Source organism: Anser anser (assembly GCF_964211835.1).
Source record: "Anser anser genome assembly, chromosome: 1".
Taxonomy (NCBI): Eukaryota; Metazoa; Chordata; class Aves; order Anseriformes; family Anatidae; genus Anser; species Anser anser.
The window spans coordinates 129,674,420-129,688,625 of record NC_139720.1 but is presented as its reverse complement, the minus strand read 5'-3'; the positions used below and the strand labels follow the sequence as shown (position 1 = coordinate 129,688,625).

At 40.0% G+C, this 14,206-nt stretch overlaps 1 protein-coding gene across 5 annotated transcripts in view; it reads right to left on the bottom strand.

The window, feature by feature from the left end:
- CTPS2 (CTP synthase 2) overlaps positions 1 to 14,206 on the bottom strand; it is a 73,420-nt gene that overhangs the window by 41,309 nt on the left and 17,905 nt on the right. For all 5 annotated transcript variants that reach the window (XM_083842434.1, XM_083842433.1, XM_083842436.1 and 2 more), the window contains 5 exons: positions 13,933 to 14,065; positions 10,629 to 10,717; positions 9,793 to 9,887; positions 8,817 to 8,879; positions 8,160 to 8,203 (listed from right to left, as the gene is read on the bottom strand). In XM_083842434.1, the coding sequence (XP_083698560.1) occupies positions 8,160 to 8,203; positions 8,817 to 8,879; positions 9,793 to 9,887; positions 10,629 to 10,717; positions 13,933 to 14,065 (424 nt within the window). The remainder of the gene's footprint in view (positions 1 to 8,159; positions 8,204 to 8,816; positions 8,880 to 9,792; positions 9,888 to 10,628; positions 10,718 to 13,932; positions 14,066 to 14,206) is intronic.

Sequence of the window (14,206 nt, the reverse complement as noted above, 5' to 3'; positions counted from 1 at the left end):
CAGTAACATCTTCAAGCAACACTCTTACTGACTGAACGCTTCTTGGCAATGTTCCTCACAGGAAAACAGTTGTGGCAATTCGCTTCATTATTTTTTTTTTCTCTACAAAAACAGGACTCATTCTCACTTGACAACGTAATTAAATCATTGGACAAAAATAATGATGGAAGTGTCAGCTTTGATGAGTTTGTGATGCTGATAAAAAAGATAACCGGTACAGGACAGTGAGGCGTCTACGAGAATGGCTATCACTGCTTTGTGGGAGAAGAGCTTGGCATTCACGGACAGTATATGTATACATGTAAATCCACAGATTTCCTTGTTGTGATTTTAAAAAATACAGAATAAAGATTTATACGACATACAACAGATTAAGTCTTGCATTGTGTTCCCTGCATGTTGACTAGGCACACTTTCCAGCTAGGCTGCCTAAAAATTAGTTTGGAACTCACTGTCTTTATTTCACACTACTAAAATGTTATTTGAGAAAATGTTGTTTAACAAACCCTGCTTTTCCTGAGTTAATTATTTTGACCTCTAGAGCAATTCAAATAAAATGCTTTCTAGAAAACATACAAAAGATACGTTATTCCATTTGGACAGTGTCCCCTAGTGTATACTAGCTAATACTCTGTCCCGTTCAGCTTCATCATTCATATAAGATGACATTTCCATATGGTAAGCAGTTCAAACTTTTCAAAAAAACAAGGTATTTATTTTCAATAACAAGGTAAAATTGCTACGTTAAATATGACGACTGCAAATTTCCATCTTAGTTTCAAGTTATATTTACATAAGCATTTATTTCCTTTTTGTTATGAAACTTGTAAATGAGAATGCATAAGTATATATAGGAACTAAGTTATTACTTTTCAAATTAAAACATCCATTACATCTATTTGCTGTGGTTTTAACCTTTTCATTGCATAATTCCCTGTGACACATATATTTTCAGCATATTTCATGACGATTATTATTTACTTTATCAAAAGGAAATTAACGAAAAAGATAAAGGAGGAGAAAGGGAACTTTTACTCAGCCGGGCAGCCAAGCTGCACCACAACTGCCCTCTCACTCACCCTCCTTAAAGGGAAAGGGGTAGGAAACAGGATGAAAATGGCTCAGGGGTTGAGATAAGGACAGGGAGATCACTCAACAATCATAATCACGGGCAAAACAGACTCAGCATAGGGAGATTAATGTAATTTATTGCCTATTACTAACAAGCTAGACCAGTGGGAAACTAAAAGTAAACTAAAAACAACTTCCCCTCCATCCACCCTCTTCTCCCTCCACTCCCCAAGCAGTGCAGGGGAAGGGGAATGGGGCTGCAGTCAGTCCCTGACACTTCGTCTCCACCGCTCCTTCTCGGTCCCTCTCTGCCCCTGCTCCCCGTGGGGTCCCTCCCACGGGATGCCGTCCTGCCCGAACTGAGCCTGCGGGGGCTGCCCACAGGCAGCAGCCCTTCAAGAACTGCTCCCACATGGCTCCGTACCACGGGGTCCATCCATCCCCCAGGAGCAAACTGCTCCAGCACGGGTCCCCCACGGGCGGCAGCTCCCCCCAGACCCCCTGCTCCTGCGTGGGCTCCTCTCCACGGGCTGCAGCTCCGGCCCGGGGCCTGCTCCTGCGGGGGCTCTCCATGGGCCGCAGCCTCCTCCAGGCCACATCCACCTGCTCCACCGGGGGCTCCTCCACCCACGGGCTGCAGCGTGGAGATCTGCTCCGTGTGGGACCCATGGGCTGCAGGGGGACAGCCTGCTCCACCAGGGGCCTCTGCACAGCCCGCAGGGGAACTGCTGCTGCCTGCCTGGAGCACCTCCTGCCCTCCTGCTGCACTCACCTGGGGGGCTGCAGGGCTGCTTCTCACTCCTCTCTCTCCCAGCTGCTGTTGCACAGCAGTTTTTCTTTCCCCTTCCTTAAATCTGCTGTCCCAACCAGCATCACACCCTGGCTCAGCTCTGGCCAGCTGCAGGTCCCTTTTGGAGCTGGCTGGAGCTGGCTCTGATGGGACATGGGGCAGCTGCTGGGCTCTGCTCACAGAGGTCACCCCTGCAGATCCCCTCCTACCAAAACCTTGCCATGTAAACCCAATACACTTGACAGAAAACTAATTCAGTGGATTAGGCACTAATCCTATTATAGAACTAAAAATTTTGGACTGAATTTTAACATCTACATCTTCCTATTATCCTGATAGACCAATTAGGTCCAGATCCCCATGTCACTTAAGGACTTTAAGACTCACGGTAATGGTAAAGCACATCAAGTGCATTGAAGACCCCATATGAGTTATTCCCATGCCTGCATTCCCGCACTAAAGAACGCAGAATAAAGCACTTCACAGCAGTGCTGCATGCATAGCTGCCTCAAAAATTATGGTATTTAAACACAATATGAATGTTCCTACAGGCTACTGGGCCATACTTTTACACAAACCCTTTAGCTGCTAAATTGTGCAATGTTTCTTGGGAGAAAACAAAAATCATAACACTCAGTATTTTTTCTGGTTTATGAAAAAAAAATACTTTTCTAAATTAACAATATACTTTAATTTTAATACAAAATGCACCACACACACATTTGCTTACTAACCAACGTTAGCTACTTCACACACAATATCACAGAATTTTAAGAAGTGTCTTTGCATGAGCAGGACACATGTTCCTTTTCATCTGATGGAAAACATTTTATATTTTAGAGTTCAATCAGGTTACTGACATCTTGAATGGGACAAGTGGGCATCCATAAACGTGTTATAAGAGCGTCACCTACTGGCAAAATCTATTTCTACACAATTTCTTGAGATTGTAGAACATGCACTTTATTTTACTCTATACAATACTTAAAGTTTCACAGTGCTACACAAGATGAAATAGGTCATGAAAAACCATGGTCACAATTAATAGTAGCTTAAAAAAAAAGAATTATTTCTGGATTTTTTTTTCTAGAATGGTACCAGATGTACCTGAAATAAAATTTATGAGCCTTTTTCATTATTTTCTTTAACAAAACAAAAAAGACAAAGTTTAAAAGTAGAAGAAAAGACAAGGAAGATGGAACTAAATGCAAATCAGTTTTGCCACCCAGTGAATCAACTTCACTAGCATTTCACAGAATACACAGATTCCTTTTAAAAGGAATTATTATTATCTTAAAGGAATTATTGTTGGTTAAAATTATCATTTTCAACACAAAACTCATGCTAGGCACTACTCTGATGTCAGTGCATTACTTTTCTAAAAAACTACCTTTCCGGCAAAGAACAACAATAATTTACCTATTGTTATTATCCAAAGGGCTGGAAAGTAGAGCAGAAAGCTTAAGAAAATATAATGGGAACACGACCAATAAATAATCAACCAAGATGAGAAAAGAAACGTGCAGGACAGATCAGTGCTTATACACTTAATTCATTTTCCTTAGTGAAATCAAACCTGTGTTGAAGAAAAACCGAACTCAAAAACTTAACATGGTAATTTAATGCAAAATACATGGTCTGGTGGAAACAGATAAAAACTCCTATATCAAAAGATCATGGAACAGGTCATCTTGAATGCAATAGCACAGCATGTGCAGGACAACCAGGGAATCAGGCCCAGTCAGCACGGGTTCATGAAAGGCAAGTCCTGCCTGACGAACCTCACCTCATTCTACGACTGGGTGACCTGCCTGGTGGTTGAGGGAAAGGCTGTTAACGTAGTCTACCTAGACTTCAGTAAAGCCCATACAGTCTCCCACAGTATTCTCCTGGAGAAGCTGGAAGCCCGTGGCTTGGACAGGTACACGCTTTGCTGGGTTAAAAACTGGCTGAATGGCCAGGCCCAGAGAGAGGTGGTGAACAGAGTGAAATCCAGCTGGCGATGGGTCACCAGTGGTGTTCCCCAGGGATTGGTGATGGGGTCCATCCTCTTTAATATCTTTACTGATGACTTGGATGAGGGAATTGAATGCACCCTGAGTAAGTTTACAGATGACACCAAGTTGGGGGGAAGTGTAGATCTGCCAGAGGGTAGGAAGGCCCTGCAGAGGGACCTGGACAGGATGGGTCAATGCGCAGAGGCCAATGGGATGAGGTTCAACATGGCTAAGTGCCGGGTCCCGCACTTTGGCCACAACAACCCCAGGCAGCACTCAAGACCTGGGGGAGTGTGGCTCAAAAGCTATGCAGAGGAAAATGATCTGGGGGTGCTGGTCGATGCTTGCCTGAACATGAGCCAGCAGTGTGCCCAGGTGGCCAAGAAGGCCAACGGCATCCTGGCTTGTATCAGGAATAGTGCAGCCAGCAGGACCAGGGAGGTGATTGTCCCCCTGTACTCTGCTCTGGTAAGGCCGCACCTCGAGTACTGCCTTCAGTTTTGGGCCCCTCACTACAAGAAGGACATTGAGGCCCTGGAGCGTGCCCAGAGCAGGGCTACGAAGCTGGTGAAGGGCCTGGAGCACAATTCCTGTGAGGAGCGGCTGAGGGAACTGGGGTTGTTTAGGCTGGAGTCTTCTCCAGGAAGCTCAGGGGAGACCCTACTGCTCTCTACAGCTACCTGAAAGGAAGGTGGGGGGAGCTGGGGGTTGGCCTCTCCTCACAGGTAACTAGTGATAGGACTAGAGGGATTGGCCTCAAGTTGCACCAGGGGAGGGTTAGGTTGGGAATTAGGAGACATTTCTTCTCTGAAAGATCAGTCAGGCATTGGAACGGGTTGCCCAAGGAAGTGGTAGAGCCACCATCCCTGGGGGTGTTCAAGGAAAGGTTGGACGTGGTGCCTAGGGACATGGCTTAGTGGGTGACATTGGTGGTAGGGGGATGGTTGGACCAGGTGATCTTGGAGGTCTTTTCCAACCTTAATGATTCTATGACTCTATGATTGTTCTTTTTTCTTCAGAGTAAACATCTTGAATTTAAACTGTGATGAAAAATATCAAATAATTTCAAATCTCTCAAATTCTGCTTATAACCCACAGACTATTAATATTTTCAAATTCTATCTGGCATTTCCTCTAAGTTTTCACCACATCAATATTCAGCTTTAGGATTTTTTTCTCACAGGTGATTTTACAGAGCCCAGGTTGAGTAATATTGTTGTAGTGGTAGTCAATAGAATAAGAAATGGATGAATAGCTGAAATGAAACAAATATTCAGCATTGCATGCAACACTGTATTTGCATGTTCAGTTGTACATTATTGTTCAAAACAGAACAAGCTACATTGCCTCACACTAAAAACTTTAAAAGTGTTCAGGACTTGTTACTAATACAATGTTCTTCTATAGTAGAACTCGTGCCATTTTAATTGAGAGAGTTAACAATAATAATTTCTCACCATTTCAGTCACTCATAGTTCCTTTGGAAGCCTAATTCCAAGTTACTTAATTACTTGACAATCTCAGTTTTTATTTTTAATTGAAAAAAGTTCATGTTTTCACAGATGCAGAGAAATAGGAGAATGAGAACAACAACTTTTAGAGACAAAGTCAAAAGGCAAATAATGAAGCAAAGTATACCAAGATTTTATGTGTACTTTAGAAGAAACTGTCTATTTTGGTAAGAACTGTTTTGAGTATTTGAATGCTTAACAAACTGAGAAGGGATACAGGAGGATGCATATTTTTTGGCTGCCCCTCAGTTCTCCTGACAAACTACATTTTTCGTTTTTTCCTTCTTAAAAATTAAAGAAAATAGAACTGCTGACTCACTAGTGCTTTTCTTCTCCCCCTTCAGTTTCCAAAGGAGCAGGAACCAAAAGAAAAGTACACTGGCTTGGTTCTAAATTAGGACTCAGCTGAATCACACGGTGGCATCACAAGATATTATCAGTGCTGATATGGTGTTTCCAACCTTCATAGATAATGAAACATCTACATCAGTTCAGTAGCTTACAAACTCTACTAATCTGCTTCTCTTCCAATCATTTTTATTGATTTGTTATTATATAGAATATCTGAAGTTTTTTAGCATAAGACAGACTCTGCTAAAACAGATTATTTCACAGTTATAATTATTGATAGTGCAAGATTCCTCTAGTGCAATCATATAGGGATGATTCACAGCTGTTTCTCACCCAGAACTGAGATGTCAAGATGTTATATTGTACTGATAAACACTACCATTTCTATAAGAGAAAAAACTGCCAGTAGGGCTGCAGCAGACAAGCTTCCATGTTCCAGACTTTGGCTAAATGTTGAGCTCTGCATCTGAGCCAGCTACTGTGAACAATCCTCAGAATCCTGGAGACAAACAGGCAATTCCAATGGGTGACTCACCCCTTCCTGAAGCAGGCTTCTGAAATACATGATCTGACTGCATCCTGAAAAGGTACCTGAGGTGACCAGCTGAAATGCAGTCATCTGAAGTTACGTAAGATGTATCCCACACTCCATGACTTCAGGTCCCTGAAAATTAGGAGCCTACTTTACACCAGGCAGAAGGATCTCCCATCATGCAGTGAAGTAGGGCAGGTGTGCAAAACTGAACAACTTGTTATTTGCAAGCATTTTCTGCTGCATTTTAATGGAGAGACCTACATGCCTAGTTTAGACCACCAGCTCTCAGCATCAGAACTTAGGCAGTACTAATCCAAAACCAACAGTTTATTAGAATGGAAGAGCAGAAACTTTCTGCAATTAGAGCACATCACAGTTAATAATGTAAAGATAATCATGAGCCCAAATAGCCAGTTTTATGATCCAAATTAGCTTCAAACTTCTTCCAAAGAAGCTGATGCTGATTTAGACAAAATCAAGGTCTATCAGTTATTTAAAGCAAAAAAAAAAAACACCAACAACATCATCTCTAATAGTGTTACAGTCATTGCCTACTGAAGCAAGGATGCTTGAATTACTAGAAAAATAAGAGTAAGTACCATGAAAAACTGCAAACATCACTTTTGGCAGTTGAATAAATATAAGGTGGCAATAGAAGACGAAACTCTGCCCTATTCTACCTGGCAATAGCAAAGTATCCTGTACATTTGAAACTATCACTAAAACGTCCTAGAAACAAAGATGTCCCAGAATCAATCTGCTGTTCTTGCTTCCCCCAAAATTTACAGTAAACTTTCAACAATTTCCACATTTTATAACACATTGCTATTATGAAATGGATCCCTTTGGAGAAAAAGTACATTCAAGAAGGGTGAAGGAAGAGACCTCTTACGATGCCAAACCCACAGATTTGACGCCAAATACAAAGTTTACCTTTATTCACCTAAGTACATGTCCCACCACGAAGTCTCACACTGATTGGAACCCTGAAGGTCTCTAATTTACCTTCAAAAGTTCAGACTAGATTATCCCTCCAATGTGTATAAACAACACGGACAAACAGGTCAAATACTTTAAAAAACTGCTATTTGCATGTTACAGACTAAGCAGATGTGAAAAAAAATACATTTTACTTACAAATCCCAACAAAATTATTGTGAAGGAAGTTAATAAGCTACTTGTTTCTGCATCATGAGCCACCTACCTAATCCACTAAAAGATCCTGCACTAAGGTAGTGCTTTCCTACATGTACTTTTCTGTTATTTTTCTTACAAACCCTTTCTTGCTTTACCATTATGGTCACGTGATACCATACTCTCCTGAACTAGAACACATCTGTAGGAACTCCACTCTTAAATTCTACCACTGGCATCCTATATTGAGAGCCCTGTCTTATTTACAGCATTAAAATTTTTCTCAAGAGGAGAACTGTGAGATGCATATGCATTTTGGGGATGGGGGCAGAGGGGAAGGAGTGCCTATTTAATACTACTCAAATAAAGGAAAGAAAAAAAATCATCTTTCCATAAATTCTCTATTTTTTTTTTATATAAAATTATATTCTGGTAATAGCTTTGTACTACACTTTCCAGCTTCCCTTTATATTTTATTATCTAGTAAAGCCAATTTAAACATTGTCTACTCCCACTTGCCTACAGCCAAGGAAACCATTACAAAACTTACAAAAATAAAGCCACAGCAAATCTGAGAAGTTAGCAGGTGAAGGCAAGGGACTATTCAAAAACAAAATACCTTTTTAAGCAATACTGAATAAGGACAATGGACACCTTTTCATGTCCTACCATGTAAAAATATAGATAAACCTTAACTTACATAGTTAACTCCCTTTTTAACATAAGATTTATGCTCGCAAAACACAAGTAGGAGAAAAATCAGCACTTACAACAGGGTTTTTTGTGTCTGGGTCAAATTCTGTAGAATTTGCATCTGAAAGAAGTTCAAAATAAACTCATTACCATTGTTCTACACACACTACAGACTCATAGGAACAGTTCTGCATCATTTTAGGACTTGCCTGCATCTGAGCTACAATCCCGTGTGTTAAAACACATATTGCACCAATTTTGAAACAGCCACGGGGATTATATGGCCTCAGTCACGCATACTCCATTTCCTACTTCCCAAACTTTCTTCCTCTCAGTTCTTAGTGGTAATAGTTCACTGGTGAGCTAAAACTCTTCAAATTACTACTGCAATGGCTACAGTTTGGCTATTCTAACTAACAAAGTATGCAAAAGAAAGTGAGAAAACCCCTTCTCACCTTTTACTCATCACCACCCGTGCACTCTAGAGCAAGACTACAGGGGTGAAACACAAGCACACTTTCTGCTACACTCTTTAAGTCAGGAAGCAGGTTTCAGGCAATCGGCATAGATCCTACTCCTTTGCGCACAGAGTGCTTAGCTCTTGCAACACAAACAGTTTGAGCTAAGAATAATCACGGGATCTATATAATATATCTAATAATAGATACATATTTCATGTACAGAATAATATTTCTTCTAAGCAAATCATATCCACACTAGCATTCTGAGCTTACCTTTCCAATTCAAACAGTTTCTTGCAAATTCCACAACTGCTAATTGCATTCCCAGGCAAACTCCTAAAAGAAAAACAAAACCACAGAATTTAACAGCACAAAGAGCAGGACAGCAAATGTACTTGCTCTTTTCATCTTAAATGTGACTGCTTGTTTAGAAATCTTGGTACCCAGTGTATATACACAGACTTACCAAATAGATAAAACAAAAACAGCAACTCAAGGTAAAACAGATTCTTCAAAATTTGGCATATTGTTAATATATATGAAACAATCGTGCAAAAAAATTGTTGCTTTTTTTCCTCTCCCATCTATTTTGCTAATAATTACTGTAAAGATAAACAAAAGCTAAAGCTTTTGCTTATGTCCAGAATCAAATTTTACTTTAGCAACTAACCAAAGTAGTTGCTGTTACTTATAAAATTGTAAAAAATCTAGGGTAGGAACCAAAGCTTCAGAGGCATTTACACAAAAAGCATCTAGCTCATAGGCCAGATGGCACCTTTAGACATTACTGTAATAAGATAGATCAATATATCAACAAAAAATATTTAACATAGCAAATGTGTCCAAAGACAGCTATGTTTTCTGCACACAAATTAATAAGTATAATGATAGTGATTTAATTCAATTGAGAAGCACAGATTCTCTAAATAAAATGTGAATATAGCAAATAAAGCCTTTGGAGTAGGAATGGTCTTTCTCTTCCTTCCTCATACAGCGGCTGTAGTGAGCCGGGGCATTATTTCCAAGGCAGATATTCACAACAGCACACATACTTCCCCAAGACAGGATCCCTCCCTAGTATTATATTGATTCTATTGTTCTTTTTTACTCACCAATCACATGCTGGGGTGGAGGGGGTAGAGGAGGTAGTCTACAAAGTTTTTTGTTTGTTTGTTTGTTTAAGATATCAAATCAATTAGCTTTCTATACACCTCCAAAAGACAGTAAATTCTGACACTAATGATCTTACCGAGGAAAGGTTTTTTCTTTGTTCTTGCCCAGGAGATAGCTTGGAGTTTGCCTTCCGTTCCTCTAATTCCAAACCCCCCCGGGACAAGAATGCCACTGCAATGAAAGCCATATATATAACATCCAACACGTAGAATCAAGCCAGCAAAAGAAGTCCATACAAGTTTAGAAAGACTTTTTAGGTTACAGAACAGCACGCACAGTGCATGAAAGGCACGTTTTGTATTATCATTCCAAATACACAGAATTTAAATTTGGACGTTTCTGTCTCATCTACACAGGCTGTCTCATCTTACCCCACACTTCACAGTGAAGTTCTCACTGCTTAAATATATATTGCTTGAATAAACTAGATACATAGTCACAACTTTAGGATCTTAAAACTGAAACTTTATGGGTACTAAGTAATACTGAAGAAATTAATGCATTTGGACAATAAATTACATGCCTTTACAAGTACAAATTGAAAGCCCAACAACTCTTAACAAAGAGGTTTTCAGAGTGCCATAGGCATTTACTAAGCTTTTATCTAACAAACAAAACCATTGACAACTGCCTGCACTGTAAGGAAACTATTTTGTCTAGCTATCCATAAAACAAAAAAAAAAAAACAAAAAAACAACTGCAACTTGTCCAAAGGGATTACAACAGAGTTTGAGGATATAGGTTGATACTATAATTTGCTGTGTCTAAGACTTGTCACCAACCATGCAAATCCATCTGCTTCCATAACAAAAGTTTGGATGTACTAAGAAACGATTCACTGAAGAATTTTTCATCACATGAAGTAACTATCACACTCTACACTTGGGACACAAAATACCCGATGCCACTTACTCTGCTTTGCATAGCTTGTGCCATGCCTGGTGATATTTCACTGAGTTCTCCGCTTCTGTAGAACGTTCAAGTTCTGTTGAATCTATGTACTACAAAAGAAAAATATGTAGTAAAATAGTATTTTTTTTTCCACAGAAAGAGCAGCACACACTATATAACCAACTTTTATATAATATGGCTATAAAGAGTTTCAATAATTTCTCAGTAAACCTTTAACTACTACAATTAAGACCCAATATTTGCTTCTCTCTTTGCATGCAACTCCAGAGCTCTGGCCACCTCCAGTCCTAATTTTCCTACCCTCCAGGTAAGCAGACTTGCTAGAGTGCTCTACAGCTGTATACCCAGCTTTTCTTCCTATGGAAATCAGGGCACCGATCAAAGGCTGGTGCTGACCTTATCCCGACATCCAAATGAAATATGGTCAGGATAGTCACTTCACTATCTTTTGGGTGTCACTTTTTACCTAATCTTACCTTAAGACTGGATAAACCTGCATTGTCTAGCCCACAAGAAAGGCACTCCTGTGGACTGATTGAAAGCATCAACTGTAAAGAGGAAGTCAGACTCATTATGTATGTCCTACCAGAGATTTTGCATTAGAATCACTGCTGCCAGTAATAACCATGGCTCCTGAGGTACCACTAGAGTAAATGAGTGGGGCGGTTACGTACTGCATTAGCCATAAAGTATCAGAGTTTGATTCTTGGTTTTAACATAGTCTTTCTGAGAACAGCATAGAGGCCACCCACCATAAAAGCCAGATTATCTGAAATGACAGGACTCATTTGTGTATGGAGAAGTGAAACAGACAAAGATTGCCTAGAGTTTTCCAGATAGGATTGCCTTCTAGCTAATACTTCTATTTTTTCTCACGCTCCAAAAGGCATCAGAACTACAACAGAAAAACAACTAGTTATGAACCTTGCTGTTCTGCACTGGTATGAGAATATAGAATAGACTGAAAGAATATAATAGACTGGAAGCGTAGAAAAAGAAAAAAAAACATTAATTACAGCTAAAGTTAATTGTGGTTTCCTTGCCAAACACGTTGAACCAGCAAATTTATTACTTTAAGCAGCATCAACATTTCATCATTCACATATGTAGATACTGGGTTATAAGCTGGACCCCACATACAATAATAATAAGTTCTTTCAGAACACAAGCTTATATGGAGAACCTTCAGACAAAAAAGAACTACAGAGGAGGTTAACACATGCAGCTAAATACAGAAGGAGTCCTTGTCTGTTAGCACTTCAGCGCCAAGCTGGAAGTAGTTACAACAAACACTTATTCCCATGCTTGTTAAAGCAAAAGCTCCACTGAGCTTAGATTTGTGTGCAGGTAGACTTGTTAACCATGTACTTGCAAGACTTTGCACACTTCACATTTTTGCTAAAAAACAAAGTTACTTACATAGAAAAATTTCCCACTATGCTACTGCCAGTATAAAACAGTATTTAGAGTGACAGAATCAGGTTGGTTGGATATGGCCTTGGGAAGACTCTAGCCAAGCCTATCATGCTCAAACCATGTCAAATTAAAGAAGGTTACTCAGGGCCATTGTTGGTCAGGATCTGAAGATCTCCAGATTTCACTGGAGACAACCACTTTGGGCATGTTGTTTCAGGGTTTGACCACCCTCACAATGAAAACTTACTTCCTTTTATCAAGTCAGAATTTCTCACATTCCTGTCTGTGTCTGTTCTCTCTACATCTTCTGATGTGCGCTTCTGAAAGGTGCCTGACTCCATTTTCTCTTTCCCCTCTTTGATAGTTACAGACAGCAATAAGATTCTCCCCTAAGCTTTCCCTTCTCCAGACCGAACAAACTTACTTCTCAACCTCTCTTCATCTGCCGTGCACTTCATCCTTCTAAACTTGGTGGCCCTACCTCAGACTCACTTGTGTCAGTGCACGTCGTGTACTGGGGAGACAAAAGCTGAATACCATGCTCCAAATGTGGTCTCAGAAGTACTGAATAGAAGCGAACTGTGACTATCCTCAATTTGCCTGCTACACTCTTGCTTAGTATGGCCTGGGATGTTGGCTTTCTTTACAACAAGGGCACACTGTTGGCTTGTGCTCAATTTGTCATCTACCAGGATTTCCAGACCCTTTTCTGCAAGCCACTTTTTAGCCAGCCAGAACCCATTCTGTACTCAGATGGGGTTACTCAATGTCACATGCAGGACTTTGCATTTGCCTTTGTTGAATTTCATGAGGTTCCTATCAGCCTGTTCCTACGGCCTTAGGTCCCTTTGAAGAGCAGCCCTGCTTTCCACTACACAAAGAGCTCCCCCCCCCAGTTTGGTATCATCTTTAGACTTGCTGAGGGTGCCCTCCACCTCATCTTCCATACCATTAACAAAGACACTAAACAGTTTCTGTGTGTGTTTGTTTCTCCTTTTCTGTTGGTTAGAAGTGCTTCCTTCCACCTCCCCAGACAACAAATTAACCCACTTATCTCTGTACAGATGACCTACAGAAAAAAGATTTCAGCTGCCCCCTTTAATCAATATCTTGCATCACTTCGGGAATCACACTGCAGCAGCATGTTAGTGCTGATACTTTGTGACTATGTACTACCATTTTGCTACTGCAAGATGCCAAAATATCCTCTGTACCCCTTAACTGATACTAATAGACACCTTCACACTGGTTCTCCACCCCACACCTTTCCACCCCAAGCAGCAAAACTCTGCAATGGAAATGGATAGTTCCAGGAATAGGAAGCTGGTAACAGATTTCTGTGTAGTTTAACTTTCTGCTCTCATTAAAACAAGACATTTGTCTTATTTGTCTCTAATAGTACTTTATAGTAAATAGAGCAACTACTTTCTTGGAGAAACTGACCTAATTCTGATGTCACTAGAATCTTGAAGATAACTTCTTGAGAGCAATCAAATTTAACTGCAATGAAGAACATCAGCTTCTGACACCAGATTTTAAAAAGAAAGTCAATTGTTTTTCAATTCACCTATTTTCTCTTGTCTTTCTTACGCTAATCTCATTAAAGCAATAAGCAGTCTCACTAGAACAAATAAAACCTACCTTTGAGAGTAAATCAAATCATCGGATCCAGTTTTGAGTAGTCACAGTGTTCCTTTCAGATAATCCTACTTCCAAATAAACTAATCTCTAAACAAGTCTTTTATAAAAAAATGAAATGCTTAGCTAGTCTGTATTTATACACAATTCATTTTCTAATTTCTGTATGAATTAAAACTACTTTATATGACAGAAACTAGTAAAGCATATTCAGAGTATTCCTGAAAGCAAAATCCAGAAATATCCTCACCATTAAATCCAGTTTGTGATTAATTGCCAGCGCAGAGTGTTCCAGAGCCTTGAAAACAGATGCATAGCAATCACTTAGTTTCGTGTACTTGCCAACGAGAGCTATGGAACACACCTTCAGCAACCTTTCATACCTGACAAAAATGAGATGTTGTGTTATTACCCCAATTTTCACAATGTTTCACAATTTTCACAATGTTTGCTTTTTCTTTAACTTCACAAAATACCTTCTAAAATCCCCAAAGCGTCAATGCTTTTAAACCCAGAGCTTCCAC